Source organism: Physella acuta, unplaced genomic scaffold, assembly GCF_028476545.2.
Source record: "Physella acuta isolate Inbredline_101_S28 unplaced genomic scaffold, ASM2847654v3 ptg001440l, whole genome shotgun sequence".
NCBI classification, from domain to species: Eukaryota; Metazoa; Mollusca; class Gastropoda; family Physidae; genus Physella; species Physella acuta.
The window spans coordinates 226,546-244,466 of NW_026732955.1; the positions used below are offsets into that span (position 1 = coordinate 226,546).

Genomic DNA, 17,921 nt, shown 5'->3' on the forward strand with positions numbered 1-17,921 from the left:
GATGGCTTACACTAATGGCCACTGGGTAGGGTAGAACTAATGGCCACTGGTCAGGTTAGAACTAATGGCCACTGGTCAGGGTAGAACTAATGGCCACTGGTCAGTGTAGAACTAATGGCCACTGGTCAGGGTAGAACTAATGGCCACTGGTCAGGGTAGAACTAATGGCTTACACTTAATGGCCAATGGTCAGGTTAGAACTAATGGCCACTGGTCAGGGTAGAACTAATGGATTACACTAATGGCCACTGGTCAGGTTAGAACTAATGGCCACTGGTCAGGTTAGAACTAATGGCTTACACTAATGGCCAATGGTCAGTGTAGAACTAATGGCTTACACTAATGGCCAATGGTCAGTGTAGAACTAATGGCTTACACTAATGGCCACTGGTCAGGTTAGAACTAATGGCCACTGGTCAGGTTAGAACTAATGGCCACTGGTCAGGGTAGAACTAATGGCCACTGGTCAGTGTAGAACTAATGGCCACTGGTCAGGGTAGAACTAATGGCCACTGGTCAGGGTAGAACTAATGGCTTACACTTAATGGCCAATGGTCAGGTTAGAACTAATGGCCACTGGTCAGGGTAGAACTAATGGATTACACTAATGGCCACTGGTCAGGTTAGAACTAATGGCCACTGGTCAGGTTAGAACTAATGGCTTACACTAATGGCCAATGGTCAGTGTAGAACTAATGGCTTACACTAATGGCCAATGGTCAGTGTAGAACTAATGGCTTACACTAATGGCCACTGGTCAGGTTAGAACTAATGGCCACTGGTCAGGTTAGAACTAATGGCCACTGGTCAGGGTAGAACTAATGGCCACTGGTCAGGGTAGAACTAATGGCTTACACTAATGGCCACTGGTCAGATTAGAACTAATGGCTTACACTAATGGCCAATGGTCAGGGTAGAACTAATGGCTTACACTAATGGCCACTGGTCAGGGTAGAACTAATGGCCACTGGTCAGTGTAGAACTAATGGCCACTGGTCAGGGTAGAACTAATGGCTTACACTAATGGCCACTGGTCAGTGTAGAACTAATGGCTTACACTAATGGCCACTGGTCAGGTTAGAACTAATGGCCACTGGTCAGTGTAGAACTAATGGCCACTGGTCAGGGTAGAACTAATGGCTTACACTTAATGGCCACTGGTCAGGGTAGAACTAATGGCTTACAGTAATGGCCACTAGACAGGGTAGAACTAATGGCTTACACTTAATGGCCACTGGTCAGGGTAGAACTAATGGCCACTGGTCAGGTTAGAACTAATGGCTTACACTTAATGGTACTGGTCAGGTTAGAACTAATGGCCAATGGTCAGGGTAGAACTAATGGCTTACACTTAATGGCCACTGGTCAGGGTAGAACTAATGGCTTACACTTAATGGCCACTGGTCAGGGTAGAACTAATGGCTTACACTAATGGCCACTGGACAGGGTAGAACTAATGGCTTACACTTAATGGCCACTGGTCAGGGTAGAACTAATGGCCACTGGTCAGGTTAGAACTAATGGCTTACACAATGGTACTGGTCAGGTTAGAACTAATGGCCACTGGTCAGGGTAGAACTAATGGCCACTGGTCAGGGTAGAACTAATGGCTTACACTAATGGTCAGGTTAGAACTAATGGCCACTGGTCAGGTTAGAACTAATGGCCACTGGTCAGGGTAGAACTAATGGCTTACACTAATGGCCACTGGTCAGGGTAGAACTGATGGCTTACACTAATGGCCACTGGGTAGGGTAGAACTAATGGCCACTGGTCAGGTTAGAACTAATGGCCACTGGTCAGGGTAGAACTAATGGCCACTGGTCAGTGTAGAACTAATGGCCACTGGTCAGGGTAGAACTAATGGCCACTGGTCAGGGTAGAACTAATGGCTTACACTTAATGGCCAATGGTCAGGTTAGAACTAATGGCCACTGGTCAGGGTAGAACTAATGGATTACACTAATGGCCACTGGTCAGGTTAGAACTAATGGCCACTGGTCAGGTTAGAACTAATGGCTTACACTAATGGCCAATGGTCAGTGTAGAACTAATGGCTTACACTAATGGCCACTGGTCAGGGTAGAACTGATGGCTTACACTAATGGCCACTGGGTAGGGTAGAACTAATGGCCACTGGTCAGGTTAGAACTAATGGCCACTGGTCAGGGTAGAACTAATGGCCACTGGTCAGTGTAGAACTAATGGCCACTGGTCAGGGTAGAACTAATGGCCACTGGTCAGGGTAGAACTAATGGCTTACACTTAATGGCCAATGGTCAGGTTAGAACTAATGGCCACTGGTCAGGGTAGAACTAATGGATTACACTAATGGCCACTGGTCAGGTTAGAACTAATGGCCACTGGTCAGGTTAGAACTAATGGCTTACACTAATGGCCAATGGTCAGTGTAGAACTAATGGCTTACACTAATGGCCAATGGTCAGTGTAGAACTAATGGCTTACACTAATGGCCACTGGTCAGGTTAGAACTAATGGCCACTGGTCAGGTTAGAACTAATGGCCACTGGTCAGGGTAGAACTAATGGCCACTGGTCAGTGTAGAACTAATGGCCACTGGTCAGGGTAGAACTAATGGCCACTGGTCAGGGTAGAACTAATGGCTTACACTTAATGGCCAATGGTCAGGTTAGAACTAATGGCCACTGGTCAGGGTAGAACTAATGGATTACACTAATGGCCACTGGTCAGGTTAGAACTAATGGCCACTGGTCAGGTTAGAACTAATGGCTTACACTAATGGCCAATGGTCAGTGTAGAACTAATGGCTTACACTAATGGCCAATGGTCAGTGTAGAACTAATGGCTTACACTAATGGCCACTGGTCAGGTTAGAACTAATGGCCACTGGTCAGGTTAGAACTAATGGCCACTGGTCAGGGTAGAACTAATGGCCACTGGTCAGGGTAGAACTAATGGCTTACACTAATGGCCACTGGTCAGATTAGAACTAATGGCTTACACTAATGGCCAATGGTCAGGGTAGAACTAATGGCTTACACTAATGGCCACTGGTCAGGGTAGAACTAATGGCCACTGGTCAGTGTAGAACTAATGGCCACTGGTCAGGGTAGAACTAATGGCTTACACTAATGGCCACTGGTCAGTGTAGAACTAATGGCTTACACTAATGGCCACTGGTCAGGTTAGAACTAATGGCCACTGGTCAGTGTAGAACTAATGGCCACTGGTCAGGGTAGAACTAATGGCTTACACTTAATGGCCACTGGTCAGGGTAGAACTAATGGCTTACAGTAATGGCCACTAGACAGGGTAGAACTAATGGCTTACACTTAATGGCCACTGGTCAGGGTAGAACTAATGGCCACTGGTCAGGTTAGAACTAATGGCTTACACTTAATGGTACTGGTCAGGTTAGAACTAATGGCCAATGGTCAGGGTAGAACTAATGGCTTACACTTAATGGCCACTGGTCAGGGTAGAACTAATGGCTTACACTTAATGGCCACTGGTCAGGGTAGAACTAATGGCTTACACTAATGGCCACTGGACAGGGTAGAACTAATGGCTTACACTTAATGGCCACTGGTCAGGGTAGAACTAATGGCCACTGGTCAGGTTAGAACTAATGGCTTACACAATGGTACTGGTCAGGTTAGAACTAATGGCCACTGGTCAGGGTAGAACTAATGGCCACTGGTCAGGGTAGAACTAATGGCTTACACTAATGGTCAGGTTAGAACTAATGGCCACTGGTCAGGTTAGAACTAATGGCCACTGGTCAGGTTAGAACTAATGGCTTACACTAATGGCCACTGGTCAGGGTAGAACTGATGGCTTACACTAATGGCCACTGGGTAGGGTAGAACTAATGGCCACTGGTCAGGTTAGAACTAATGGCCACTGGTCAGGGTAGAACTAATGGCCACTGGTCAGTGTAGAACTAATGGCCACTGGTCAGGGTAGAACTAATGGCCACTGGTCAGGGTAGAACTAATGGCTTACACTTAATGGCCAATGGTCAGGTTAGAACTAATGGCCACTGGTCAGGGTAGAACTAATGGATTACACTAATGGCCACTGGTCAGGTTAGAACTAATGGCCACTGGTCAGGTTAGAACTAATGGCTTACACTAATGGCCAATGGTCAGTGTAGAACTAATGGCTTACACTAATGGCCAATGGTCAGTGTAGAACTAATGGCTTACACTAATGGCCACTGGTCAGGTTAGAACTAATGGCCACTGGTCAGGTTAGAACTAATGGCCACTGGTCAGGGTAGAACTAATGGCCACTGGTCAGTGTAGAACTAATGGCCACTGGTCAGGGTAGAACTAATGGCCATTGGTCAGGGTAGAACTAATGGCTTACACTTAATGGCCAATGGTCAGGTTAGAACTAATGGCCACTGGTCAGGGTAGAACTAATGGATTACACTAATGGCCACTGGTCAGGTTAGAACTAATGGCCACTGGTCAGGTTAGAACTAATGGCTTACACTAATGGCCAATGGTCAGTGTAGAACTAATGGCTTACACTAATGGCCAATGGTCAGTGTAGAACTAATGGCTTACACTAATGGCCACTGGTCAGGTTAGAACTAATGGCCACTGGTCAGGTTAGAACTAATGGCCACTGGTCAGGGTAGAACTAATGGCCACTGGTCAGGGTAGAACTAATGGCTTACACTAATGGCCACTGGTCAGATTAGAACTAATGGCTTACACTAATGGCCAATGGTCAGGGTAGAACTAATGGCTTACACTAATGGCCACTGGTCAGGGTAGAACTAATGGCCACTGGTCAGTGTAGAACTAATGGCCACTGGTCAGGGTAGAACTAATGGCTTACACTAATGGCCACTGGTCAGTGTAGAACTAATGGCTTACACTAATGGCCACTGGTCAGGTTAGAACTAATGGCCACTGGTCAGTGTAGAACTAATGGCCACTGGTCAGGGTAGAACTAATGGCCACTGGTCAGGGTAGAACTAATGGCTTACACTTAATGGCCAATGGTCAGGTTAGAACTAATGGCCACTGGTCAGGGTAGAACTAATGGATTACACTAATGGCCACTGGTCAGGTTAGAACTAATGGCCACTGGTCAGGTTAGAACTAATGGCTTACACTAATGGCCAATGGTCAGTGTAGAACTAATGGCTTACACTAATGGCCAATGGTCAGTGTAGAACTAATGGCTTACACTAATGGCCACTGGTCAGGTTAGAACTAATGGCCACTGGTCAGGTTAGAACTAATGGCCACTGGTCAGGGTAGAACTAATGGCCACTGGTCAGGGTAGAACTAATGGCTTACACTAATGGCCACTGGTCAGATTAGAACTAATGGCTTACACTAATGGCCAATGGTCAGGGTAGAACTAATGGCTTACACTAATGGCCACTGGTCAGGGTAGAACTAATGGCCACTGGTCAGTGTAGAACTAATGGCCACTGGTCAGGGTAGAACTAATGGCTTACACTAATGGCCACTGGTCAGTGTAGAACTAATGGCTTACACTAATGGCCACTGGTCAGGTTAGAACTAATGGCCACTGGTCAGTGTAGAACTAATGGCCACTGGTCAGGGTAGAACTAATGGCTTACACTTAATGGCCACTGGTCAGGGTAGAACTAATGGCCTCTGGTCAGGGTAGAACTAATGGCTTACACCAGGGGTCTCCAAACGTTTCAGTCCGAGGGCCGCATCAACTATCAATTTTCAGTTCGGGGCCAGTTTCTTCCAGGCATGTCGTGATTTTTCTGGGCAAAGTTCCTCAGCCATCACCAACAAACGTTTTTTCCGTGGACAAAAAGATCTCCGCGGGCCGGATGAGAGGACATCGCGGGCCGCATCCGGCCCGCGGGCCGTAGTTTGGAGACCCCTGGCTTACACGAATGGCCACTGGTCAGGTTAGAACTAATGGCTTACACTAATGGCCACTGGTCAGGGTAGAACTAATGGCCACTGGTCAGTGTAGAACTAATGGCCACTGGTCAGGGTAGAACAAATGGCTTACACTAATGGCCACTTCGTAATAGATCCGTTGAAAAACCCACTTTTGTAGTTATTTTAACTCAAAACTTTGCCGATAAATTTCTAAATATAAAATTACACTTAAAAAACAACCACGTAGTAGTTATGCCATGTTTATTGTTTATGTAGGCCTATATTTTCAGTGACAAAATGTAAACAACCAAATAGTTTTTTACTTTTTAAAATATTTTGTTTAGTTCCCGAATTACTAATAACACTAAATATATCCACCCTTTAGTAAGTACAACAAAAACCTAACAGTCACATTGTTATAACCATATTGATTTTAATAATAACGCAAATGATTCTTAAAATAGTTAATGGCCTTTCTGACAATTTCGAGACTACGAGCCGACCCGCGGCGTATCATACGCCGCTATTTTAGTTGTTTTATTTTCTACTTTGAGTAATTCATAATTTGTGAATTCGACAGTACCACTGCTGTCACTGAAAATATTTGCTTTAAAACACTATCAGTAAGTCGTTTAGGACCATAACCACCCCCTCCTTTCCCCCAACCCCTAACCCCCCCTACCCCGTGAAAGCAGCCTCCTCTTAGCTACCTCCCCCTTAGTTTAAAATCGTTTCAAACTAAATTATCTGCCCCTAATAGCCGTCACTAAACCCGGCTCTACGATTGTAAACATTTAGCGTGAACCACAGCTCACCAGACTTCCTAGAGAGGAAGAGAGGGGACTGCAAGTCGCGCTTACAGCTTGTTTTCTAACGTCTCCAAGAAGAGAATTATATATACAGATTCTCGGTTGGGTTCATTTACTTTTTAAAAATAAATAGGCCTAATTGTCTTCTTTTTAAAGTAGGCCTACGTTTACTGATTTTCCGCTCTATTACACACAGTTTTTTCAGGCATCCCTTTGCATTTTACGCGTCATCGAGTCGGAAAAACTAAATTTTGCAATCTTGTTTATGTGGATGGTTGTCTGTGAACACGATGACTTAAGTACCGTTACAACTAGGTTGATGAAATTTCATAGATAAGCATTACATCAAATTTGTAGTTACATATCAACATTTCAGCTATTTCCGGTAACCGGAAGTGGAATTTATTAAAGTAAATACAGAGAGGCTGAGACTTTGAGCTTTGTTTATAAAAGGGAAGCGGTTGACGAGCAGGCTAGTAAGTAACGTGATTACACGTGTATTTCTAGAGAGGCTACTCTAGACATACTCTAGACTACAGAGGCTCTACTCAAGACATACTCTAGAGGCTCTACGCAAGTCATACTCTAGAGAGGCTCTACTCAAGACATACTCTAGAGAGGCTCTACTCAAGACATACTCTAGAGAGGATCCAGACCTAGTATAGTCGCGGAGAACTGCGCATTCAACAGGGAAATCCATTAGAAACCTAAGTGCACAAAGATTGGCATCAGTTTATGGATGGTCTCATAGTTCCAGAGTTTTGGTCTGCGGTAGGAATCGTTTCACTATTGTCTATGTGTGGTCATAGGTCAATCTTTACTTGTTCTCCCTATGTAGCTTTACATCAGTAACAACATACTGAATGCTTTATTCTTCTATAACAAACATATAGGCTACTGCATGTCATATTGTTCTACAATAATGACATGTTGCTACTGCATGTCATATTGTTTTATAATAATGACATGTTGCTGTTCTATCTAGATCTATAGCAAGCTACATATTCCCTACGTGTCCTTTATAAAAAGATTTATAACCCGAGGACTTAACTCTAAAGCTTTAGCTGATGTAGGACTACTTAGCTGTGTAGCTACCAAATTAGACTGGTGCTGGTACCAAGGTTTTGGTCCTATTGAACCTACATGTGTAGAATGTCTTAACATCGATACACTAACCGTGGCCTTATCGTTGGATCTAGCCAACACCATCACCTTAACCATAGCCGTGACACTATGAAAGATATCGGTACAACTATCCTAGATACTGTAGCCTACTGGTGTCAAGACGACCTTGTACATCAGCAGAAGCCGGGGAAAATATTATTGTAACAGACAAATAAACGTAGATTGGACAAGGGAAAACCCTAACAATTAGCTATACCAGCACAACACACTTGTGGCCCCGCGGAAGAAAGCCAGTCATTTACATACATAAGTAGCATTCTCTGCTACATGCGGATGTTAAAGCGAGTACAGGCAAAGCAAAAGCTGCCTTCACACAATGAGGAAGATCTGGCTCCCAGTGAGCTCTCAGTGACTCTCAAGGTGCGCCTTCTAAACCCCAAGGTATAATCAATGTTGTTGTATGGGGCGGAGACTTGGAGGACGACAAAGACAACCATTGATAAAGTCCAGATCTCTATAAACAGCAGCTTCAGAAAAATGCTCAGGATCCGCTGGCCCAACACCACCAGCAATACAAAGATATGGGAGAACTGTCTGCTGATGAAACTAGGAAAAGATGAGGATTATTAGGGCAGACATTGCGCAGACCGCTAACAAGTATCTCTAAACAGTCCTTGCGGTGGAACCAACAATGAGGTCCACCAAAAAGCACACGGAGACGGGACATTGTGGCTGAAACCACAAAGAAGGGCTTCATCATTCTGGAACCATGTTGTGTATTTCAGCCGGATAGATGACTGGAGATCTTTGGTTGGCGGCCCATACCCCAGCAGGACAGATGACTGGAGATCTTTGGTTGGCGGCCCATACCCCAGCAGGACAGAGGACTGGAGATCTTTGGTTGGCGGCCCATACCCCAGCAGGACAGATGACTGGAGATCTTAGGTTGGCGTCCCATACCCCAGCAGGACAGAGGACTGGAGATCTTTGGTTGGCGGCCCATACCCCAGCAGGACAGAGGACTGGAGATCTTTGGTTGGCGGCCCATACCTCAGCAGGACAGAGGACTGGAGATCTTTGGTTGGCGGCCCATACCCCAGTAGGGGTGACGGGCAGTGACGTGATGATACAGTTGTCACGCCATCTTCTCCTCATATGAGTTTACTTTTTTTTTGTTAGATGTGTATCGCAATCAATCCGTTAATTCTTTCACCGAATTTTTCATTACCATTGTAAATAAAAAATATTTTTAAAAAAATTTGAAAGCCTCTAACGCAGCAAGTATTTATTTATCTAAACACTTTGATATGTTGGCATTGAAGCGAACTAATTCAAATTTCTTTGACTCTATTAGCAGACCCACTCTGAAGTTGATCAACACCGGTTGACACCTGATGTCCTGAACACTTGAAATCATGCAGAACGGGACAAGTGGCCCAGCAGGTCGACAACAAACTGATCCCTAGGTGTATTTCTACTTGAAGCCAGACAGCCTGATCCCTAGGTGTATTTCTACTTGAAGCCAGACGCTCTTTGAAAAGATGGGTCCTAAAAAATCTCAAGAAGATTCGGGTGATTCAATTAACTTACATGAATAGCTAATAATTTTTATGTACTTTATAACACGCTCTTTCCATTGTTGACATTCACGGTTTTTTAAATAGGGTGTACGTGGCGTGTTGTAGGGGGGGGGGGGGGGGTTGAGGGGGTTGATTGTGGAAGTAGGGAGAAGAGACGTAAGAAATGTGACGGCAAATGTTTTGGAAAGTATATTTTATAAATAAAACATGGCTGTCAAATACTTGGAAGTACTTTTCAAATGTAGAGGCCAAAAAAATTATTAATCATTTATTACATATTAGGCAATATATATATATATATATATATATATATATATATATATATATATATATATATATATATATATATATATATATATATATATATATATACATGAAAATATATATATATATATATATATATATATATATATATATATATATATATATATATATATATATATATATATATATATACATGAAAATATAAGGCCCTATGTCATCAAGCGAACCCATTAGGCCATCAGGCTAGAAAATTATGTCATATGTCATTTGGTTCTGTCATCAAACTAACACACCTTTACCATACCTCTCAGCACAAAAGTTTACCAAGATTTTGACCCGAGCAATCATCAGGATCTCCCAGTCCATCAACAAATACTACCAGATTTTTCATTTCGTCTCACTAGTGGGGGTCATCGTAGCCTTCAGGTGAGATTCACATTTTTCATTAGTTTGGGTCATTGTGGCCTTCAGGTGAGATTCACATTTTTTATTAGTTTGGGTCATTGTAGCCTTCAGGTGAGATTCACATTTTTCATTACTTTGGGTCATTGTAGCCTTCAGGTGAGATTCACATTTTACATTTGTTTGGGTCATTGTAGCCTTCAGGTGAGATTCACATTTTTTATTAGTTTGGGTCATTGTAGCCTTCAGGTGTGATTAACATTTTTTATTAGTTTGGGTCATTGTAGCATTCAGGTGAGATTCACATTTTTTTTATTAGTTTGGGTCATTGTAGCCTTCAGGTGAGATTCACATTTTTAAAATTAGTTTGGGTCATTGTAGCCTTCAGGTGAGATTCAATTTTTTAAATTAGTTTGGGTCATTGTAGCCTCCAGGCGAGATTCACATTTTTCATTAGTTTTGGTCATTGTAGCCTTCAGGTGAGATTCACATTTTTCATTAGTTTGGGTCATTGTAGCCTTCAGGTGAGATTCACATTTTTAGTTAGTTTGGGTCATTGTACCCTTCGGGTGAGATTCACATTTTTACAGCTAGGTTGATGAAAATTTCACATTTTTACAGCTAGGTTGATGAAATTTCATATATAAGTATTTTATCAAAATCGTAGAACCGTATCAACTTTTGAGCGATTTCCAATAACCTGAAGTGGTACTTTTTTTTACTTTGAATTTTTCAAAAGCCTTTAACTTGAGTAGTATTTCAGATAGATAAATTAAATTTCACATGTAAGTAAAATATCCAATTCTCTACCTTCTTTCAAATTTTGACTAATTTCCGTTGACCGGAAGTACTTATTTACGCTATTTCCGATTTCTCAAAAAACTAATGTAAATTTATTAAGTACTAATAAGTACTAATAATATTTCGCACTATTATGCACATTTTATTTGGCGTTCACTGGTGTGCAATTCTTTTTTCTACGAGATTTTATTCTATTTTTAAAAGTTTAAGTATTTAAAATGAATTAAAATTAAAATTCATGTCTATATCCCGAGTTCCCATCCCCTGTTTTTTAATATAAGAATATTCGAGAAAGTTTAGGGGAGATCACTCCCGGTTTATTTTTACACGAAATCAGTTTATTCTTTCAATACACGTTTGTTTCGTTTTTTATTAATCCGATTGGAAACGTTTAATGTATGATATTGCTACAATACAAAGATTTAAAAAGAAACTTATGGCGTGACTACTTGTTTTCAGCGTCATTGGAGGCTTTGTATTCGAACAGATTGAGTCACCACCAGAAAACAGAGTCATTGATAATATCATGAGACAACGTAGCTCGGTAGGTTAACCAATCATTAATCTACCATGTTTTTACATTGCCGCTCTTTAACACTTCATATATATATATATATATATATATATATATATATATATATATATATATATATATATATATATATATATATATATATATATATATATATATATACATATATATATATATATATATATATATATATATATATATATATATATATATATATATATATACACCCTGTTTTTTTAACCTAATAATTGATTGACTGACGACACAATCTACATATAATCTATATATAAGTGAGTCGGGTAGACTATCCGTACATACATGCTCTCTACTGACAGACACTGGACCAGCTGGAGAATAAGATTGTCAGGAGAGAGACGGTCTCCGATGTGACGCTGTTTCTACAGCTCTACGAGGGACATTACATCGGCGCCATACGAAACGGCACGGTCATCGAGAACGGCAAGGCCAGTCGCTTGTGGACCTTCCGGGGATCTGTGTATTACTGCGTCACCACATTCACCTTGCTTGGTACAGTGACGACGGTGTCCATTAATCCAATGTGTAACCCATTGAATCTAGTAATCCACAGTGTCCATTAATCCAGTGTGTACATTAATCCAGTGTGTACAGTAATCCAGTATTTCCATTAATCCAGTATATGCAATCATCCAGTATGTCCTTTAATCCACTATGCACATTCTAGTATGTCCAGTAATCCCATGTGTCCAGTAATCCCATATGTCCAGTAATCCCGTGTGTCCAGTAATCCCATGTGTCCAGTAATCCCGTGTGTCCAGTAATCCCGTGTGTCCAGTAATCCCGTGTGTCCAGTAATCCCGTGTGTCCAGTAATCCCGTGTGTCCAGTAATCCCGTGTGTCCAGTAATCCCGTGTGTCCAGTAATCCCGTGTGTCCAGTAATCCCGTGTGTCCAGTAATCCCGTGTGTCCAGTAATCCCGTGTGTCCAGTAATCCCGTGTGTCCAGTAATCCCGTGTGTCCAGTAATCCCGTGTGTCCAGTAATCCCGTGTGTCCAGTAATCCCGTGTGTCCAGTAATCCCGTATGTCCAATAATCCCGTGTGTCCAGTAATCCCGTGTGTCCAGTAATCCCATGTGTCCAGTAATCCCGTGTGTTCAGTGTGTCCAGTAATCCCGTGTGTCCAGTAATCTCGTGTGTCTAGTAATCCCGTGTGTCCAGTAATCCCGTGTGTCCAGTAATCCCGTGTGTCCAGTAATCCCGTGTGTCCAGTAATCCCGTGTGTCCAGTAATCCCGTGTGTCCAGTAATCCCGTGTGTCCAGTAATCCAGTGTGTCCAGTGTGTCCAGTAATGCCGTGTGTCCAGTAATCCAGTGTGTCCAGTGTGTCCAGTAATGCCGTGTGTCCAGTAATGCCGTGTGTCCAGTAATCCCGTGTGTCCAGTAATGCCGTGTGTCCAGTAATCCCGTGTGTCCAGTAATCCCTTGTGTCCAGTGTGTCCAGTAATCCCGTGTGTCCAGTAATCCAGTGTGTCCAGTAATGCCGTGTGTCCAGTAATGCCGTGTGTCCAGTAATCCCGTGTGTCCAGTAATGCCGTGTGTCCAGTAATCCCGTGTGTCCAGTAATCCCTTGTGTCCAGTAATGCCGTGTGTCCAGTAATCCCGTGTGTCTAGTAATCCCGTGTGTCCAGTAATCCCGTGTGTCCAGTGTGTCCAGTAATGTGTCCCCTCTGTGCAGGCTATGGTAACCTGGCCCCTAAGAGTAACCTGGGACGTGTCATCGCCATCATCTACAGCGGCTTCTGTGTCCCTATCTGCTCGCTCATCATCTCCCATTTTGGTGACATCATTCTACGCCTCGTCGATACCACCTGGAAGAAAATGTCCAGGTATGGAATATTTGAGTAACATCATTGTTCGGGTGTTGTAGACGGGCGACAAGTCTGGGAATCTTGACACAAACTTCAACAATTTCAAGCTTTGTTCCCATGTTGTTAGATTGATTGCTCTGGCATAGTTTGTAAATGTGAGGTAATTGTCTTTTATTTTTATCTTTTTCTAGCCACAAACAGGGTACAGATGCACAAAAGACCAATGAGAACATTAGCTGCCTCCCATGGCTTAGTGACAATGGTTACTCGAAGCAAGTCATCATATTCTCTGATAAACCCCACCCAATTGTATATGGTGATACACCCCACACATTAGTACATGGTGATACACCCCACACATTAGTACATGGTGATACACCCCACACATTAGTACATGGTGATACACCCCACACATTGGTGCATGGTGATACACCCCACACATTAGTACATGGTGATACACCCCACACATTAGTACATGGTGATACACTCCACACATTGGTACATGGTGATACACCCCACACACTGGTACATGGTGATACACTCCACACATTGGTACATGGTGATACACCCCACACACTGGTACATGGTGATACACCCCACACACTGGTACATGGTGATACACCCCACACATTGGTACATGGTGATACACCCCACACATTGGTACATGGTGATACTACCCACTCATTGGTACATGGTGATACTACCCACTCATTGGTACATGGTGATACACCCCACACACTGGTACACGGTGATACACCCCACACATTGGTACATGGTGATACACCCCACACACTGGTACATGATGATACACTCCACACATTGGTACATGGTGATACACCCCACACACTGGTACATGGTGATACACCCCACACACTGGTACATGGTGATAGACCCCACACATTGGTACATGGTGATACACCCCACACATTGGTACATGGTGATACTACCCACTCATTGGTACATGGTGATACTACCCACTCATTGGTACATGGTGATACACCCCACACACTGGTACACGGTGATACACCCCACACATTGGTACATGGTGATACACCCCACACACTGGTACATGATGATACACTCCACACATTGGTACATGGTGATACACCCCACACACTGGTACATGGTGATACACCCCACACATTGGTACATGGTGATACACCCCACACATTGGTACATGGTGATACACCCCACACATTGGTACATGGTGATACACCCCACACACTGGTACATGGTGATACACCCCACACATTGGTACATGGTGATACACCCCACACATTGGTACATGGTGATACACCCCACACATTGGTACATGGTGATACACCCCACACATTGGTACATGGTGATACTACCCACTCATTGGTACATGGTGATACACCCCACACACTGGTACACGGTGATACACCCCACACATTGGTACATGGTGATACACCCCACACACTGGTACATGATGATACACTCCACACATTGGTACATGGTGATACACCCCACACACTGGTACATGGTGATACACCCCACACATTGGTACATGGTGATACACCCCACACAAAACCCACCAGCATCACGACAACTGGCACCAGTCATCCCATGTTGCCGACCTCGGAAACTTTCGATTGGAATCTTCCTTTGCCTGATGATGTCAGAACATTACGAGTTAAATCTCAATCTACTAACCTTTTGATATGGACTAACCAGTCGGAGATTGTAACTTATCTCAAACAACGTTTACATTCAACCATAGAGTTGGAAGAAACTGATTTGCTACGGGCGCTGATGAAGGCTAGTTGCATGACTTATTTGACACGAGTTCTGATGAAGGAAGATAGAGTTGAACATAGATGCTCTCCGATAGCTAACATTGGTTGTGAGAACGTTGTTAGTACTGCTGGGAGTAAGAGCAAGGTGGTTGATTTGATTTCAAAACAAATATTGATGATTCATTTTAACAAACTTAAGAAAATAGAATTTATGGGCGACTCTAAAAGAAGAGCAATTGACAATACTAATGGTTCTAAGGAGGAAGAAAATGAAAGTAGGACGTGTCCTAAGAAAGAAGAAAATGAAAGTAGGACGTGTCCTAAGAAAGAAGAAAATGAAAGTAGGACGTGTCCTAAGAAAGAAGAAAATGAAAGTAGGACGTGTCCTAAGAAAGAAGAAAATGAAAGTAGGACGTGTCCTAAGAAAGAAGAAAATGAAAGTTTGACTTATCCTAAGAAAGAAGAAAATGAAAGTAGGACGTGTCCTAAGAAAGAAGAAAATGAAAGTAGGACGTGTCCTAAGAAAGAAGAAAATGAAAGTAGGACGTGTCCTAAGAAAGAAGAAAATGAAAGTTTGACTTATCCTAAGAAAGAAGAAAATGAAAGTAGGACGTGTCCTAAGAAAGAAGAAAATGAAAGTAGGACGTGTCCTAAGAAAGAAGAAAATGAAAGTTTGACTTATCCTAAGAAAGAAGAAAATGAAAGTAGGACGTGTCCTAAGGAAGAAAAGAATGAAAATATCAAACAACGTTGCAAAAACAACTTCGGAAATTCTGGAACGTGGACTAGAGTACCAATCGTAAAACGACCAACCTACAATAAGAAGTTAATGAAGTACTGTCTATGCTCTCCGTTCAAATGGTTTTTTGTCGGCATGTGTGTACTGGATAAGCTGAAAGCTATGCGGCTCCAGCATGTGAGGTCTAAGGAAAAGAACAGGAACAACAACCAGGAGTATTTGTTTACATCTGTGGGATCAGACAGCGAGAGCGTCGACTCCAGGAAAGCTGAGGCTGAGAAAGACGCACCCGACGCCGTAGACGAGTCGTCTCCAGTTCCTATCCTAATGACCCTAAGCAGTTCATTTGTCTTTGTCGGTCTGGGATCTGTCTTTGTATCGCACGTGTCACTTCACCTTAGCTTCTTTGATTCCTTCTGGTTCATCTTTATCTCCATGCTGACCATCGGCTATGGGGATGTCGTGCCATCCGATCAGGAGCTTTTTATTTTCATACTCGGCTACATTTTTATTGGCTTGAGCATCTTGAGCAACGTCATCAACGAGAGTTCCCAGTTCTTTAGCTCCAGCGTCTCCAAGACCAAAAGCATAGGACAAGACGCGTTCATCATCGTCTCGGCGAAGAAAGAGATCGTCACGCGACTGGAGACCGGCGACCGTGCGCGCCGGCGTTGGCGTCTGGTGCGGGACCGCATCAAGAAACGCCGCATCCCGAGAAAGCTGATCGAGGAGTCGCGGAAGTACAAGACGACGCTCTTGGCCGAGGAGAGAGAAAACGTCCGGCTGGCCTACAAGATCTACTTCTCCGACACAAAAAGGATTCCGATCATTCTGGAACAAGCCAAATCTTCCTACGGGATTTTCCCCACCAAAGCCCGCCCCCAGCGAGAACACGGGGAGCTGATGAAATTTACTCCCCCTACCAAACTGTCACTATGGCGACGGATTGTCCGAGCAGTGACCGGGTTTGTCCGGCGAACTGTGCAGTTTGTGGCTAATTTAGTCAAACGGAAAAAAGTCGTCGAGCCAGAAAAAAAGCCTTTCCATTTTGCCTGAATACATTCATCTATTGTTAGGACTCAACATAACATTGCAATACAAATAAAACACGTCAACACATTTTGTTGGAGTTGTATTTTTTAAAAAGTTGTATGTTTTGTTTTCCTCTAGGGTATTTGATTTTAGTAGTTGGTTAATTAGACTTTATTAGACGGTTGCTTGTTCAGTTAATGTTATATTTTATATTAGATTTGTAGATTCATTGCTTGTTTTGTTAAAACAATCCTATTGATTTACAGAGTACCACATCCATCACGTAAATCAAGGCAGTCACTCAATCATGGTATCCATATGGGAATGTCTGGTGGTCACACACTATGTTAGAAATTATGTTTCTCACACACTACGTTACATATGTTTGTATTTATAATTTTATAAAACTATTATATATATATATATATATATATATATATATATATATATATATATATATATATATATATATATATATATATATATTTATATATATATATATATGTTTTCAAAAGCCTCCCACGGCAAAATGCTTTAGACGCCAATGGATGTAAAATTCAAATTGGCAAATCTATTAATAGCGCTTGCAGCTTTATGAATATTAAATGATTTACATGTTTGTAATTAAGATCTGTAGATCTGTACTTGTTACTTCTTGAACCAATAGGGACACATATATTGATTTGGTTTGAATGAGTCTTTGGTCGGCTGGTTCACACCCATTGATAAAACCACTAGGCGCAAACTTAAAATGTCTTTGAAGTTTTTTTGTCTATTGTATGAGCGCAAATATCCGAGCATACACAGAAGAACAAGGGGCCAACAGCGTCTGTTGATCAGCTGTTAGTGAAAGAATCTGTACAAGTACTTTAGCCCAGATCTTTTAAAATGTGTTACAGGGTACACAAATATGCTAGCTCGTTTTACGGTCTCTTAATTCTCAACCTCTGGTAGTCCTTACGTACTTTATGTCTGACGCTGTCTTTAGATGAGACCACTCACCTTAGTTGACCATTATAGGGAAACCACTCTATCGAGACCGCAAACTTTAGTTGAGACCACGCTAGTGAGACCACTCTAGTGAGACCACTCTAGTGAGACCACAATAGTGAGACCACTCTAGTGAGACCACTCTAGTGAGACCACAATAGTGAGACCACT

At 42.6% G+C, this 17,921-nt stretch overlaps 1 protein-coding gene across 1 annotated transcript; it reads left to right on the forward strand.

The window, feature by feature from the left end:
- Positions 1-7,358: 7,358 nt before the first annotated feature.
- Positions 7,359-16,926, forward strand: LOC131927778 (uncharacterized). The gene is made up of 8 exons (XM_059283581.1): positions 7,359-7,453; positions 9,165-9,379; positions 9,963-10,077; positions 11,314-11,398; positions 11,722-11,914; positions 13,100-13,250; positions 13,424-13,651; positions 14,123-16,926. Exons 2-8 carry the CDS (start codon positions 9,349-9,351, stop codon positions 16,782-16,784), a joined length of 3,465 nt encoding a protein of 1,154 aa, XP_059139564.1. The 5' UTR covers positions 7,359-7,453; positions 9,165-9,348; the 3' UTR covers positions 16,785-16,926.
- Positions 16,927-17,921: the final 995 nt, after the last annotated feature.

Excerpts from the sequence above, each read along its gene's own strand:
- LOC131927778 (XM_059283581.1), top strand. The coding sequence starts at position 9,349 with ATGGGTCCTAAAAAATCTCAAGAAGATTCGG. Across the intron at positions 11,915-13,099 it reads CACCACATTCACCTTGCTTG|GCTATGGTAACCTGGCCCCT; the intron begins GTACAGTGACGA and ends CCCTCTGTGCAG. Across the intron at positions 13,251-13,423 it reads ACCTGGAAGAAAATGTCCAG|CCACAAACAGGGTACAGATG; the intron begins GTATGGAATATT and ends ATCTTTTTCTAG.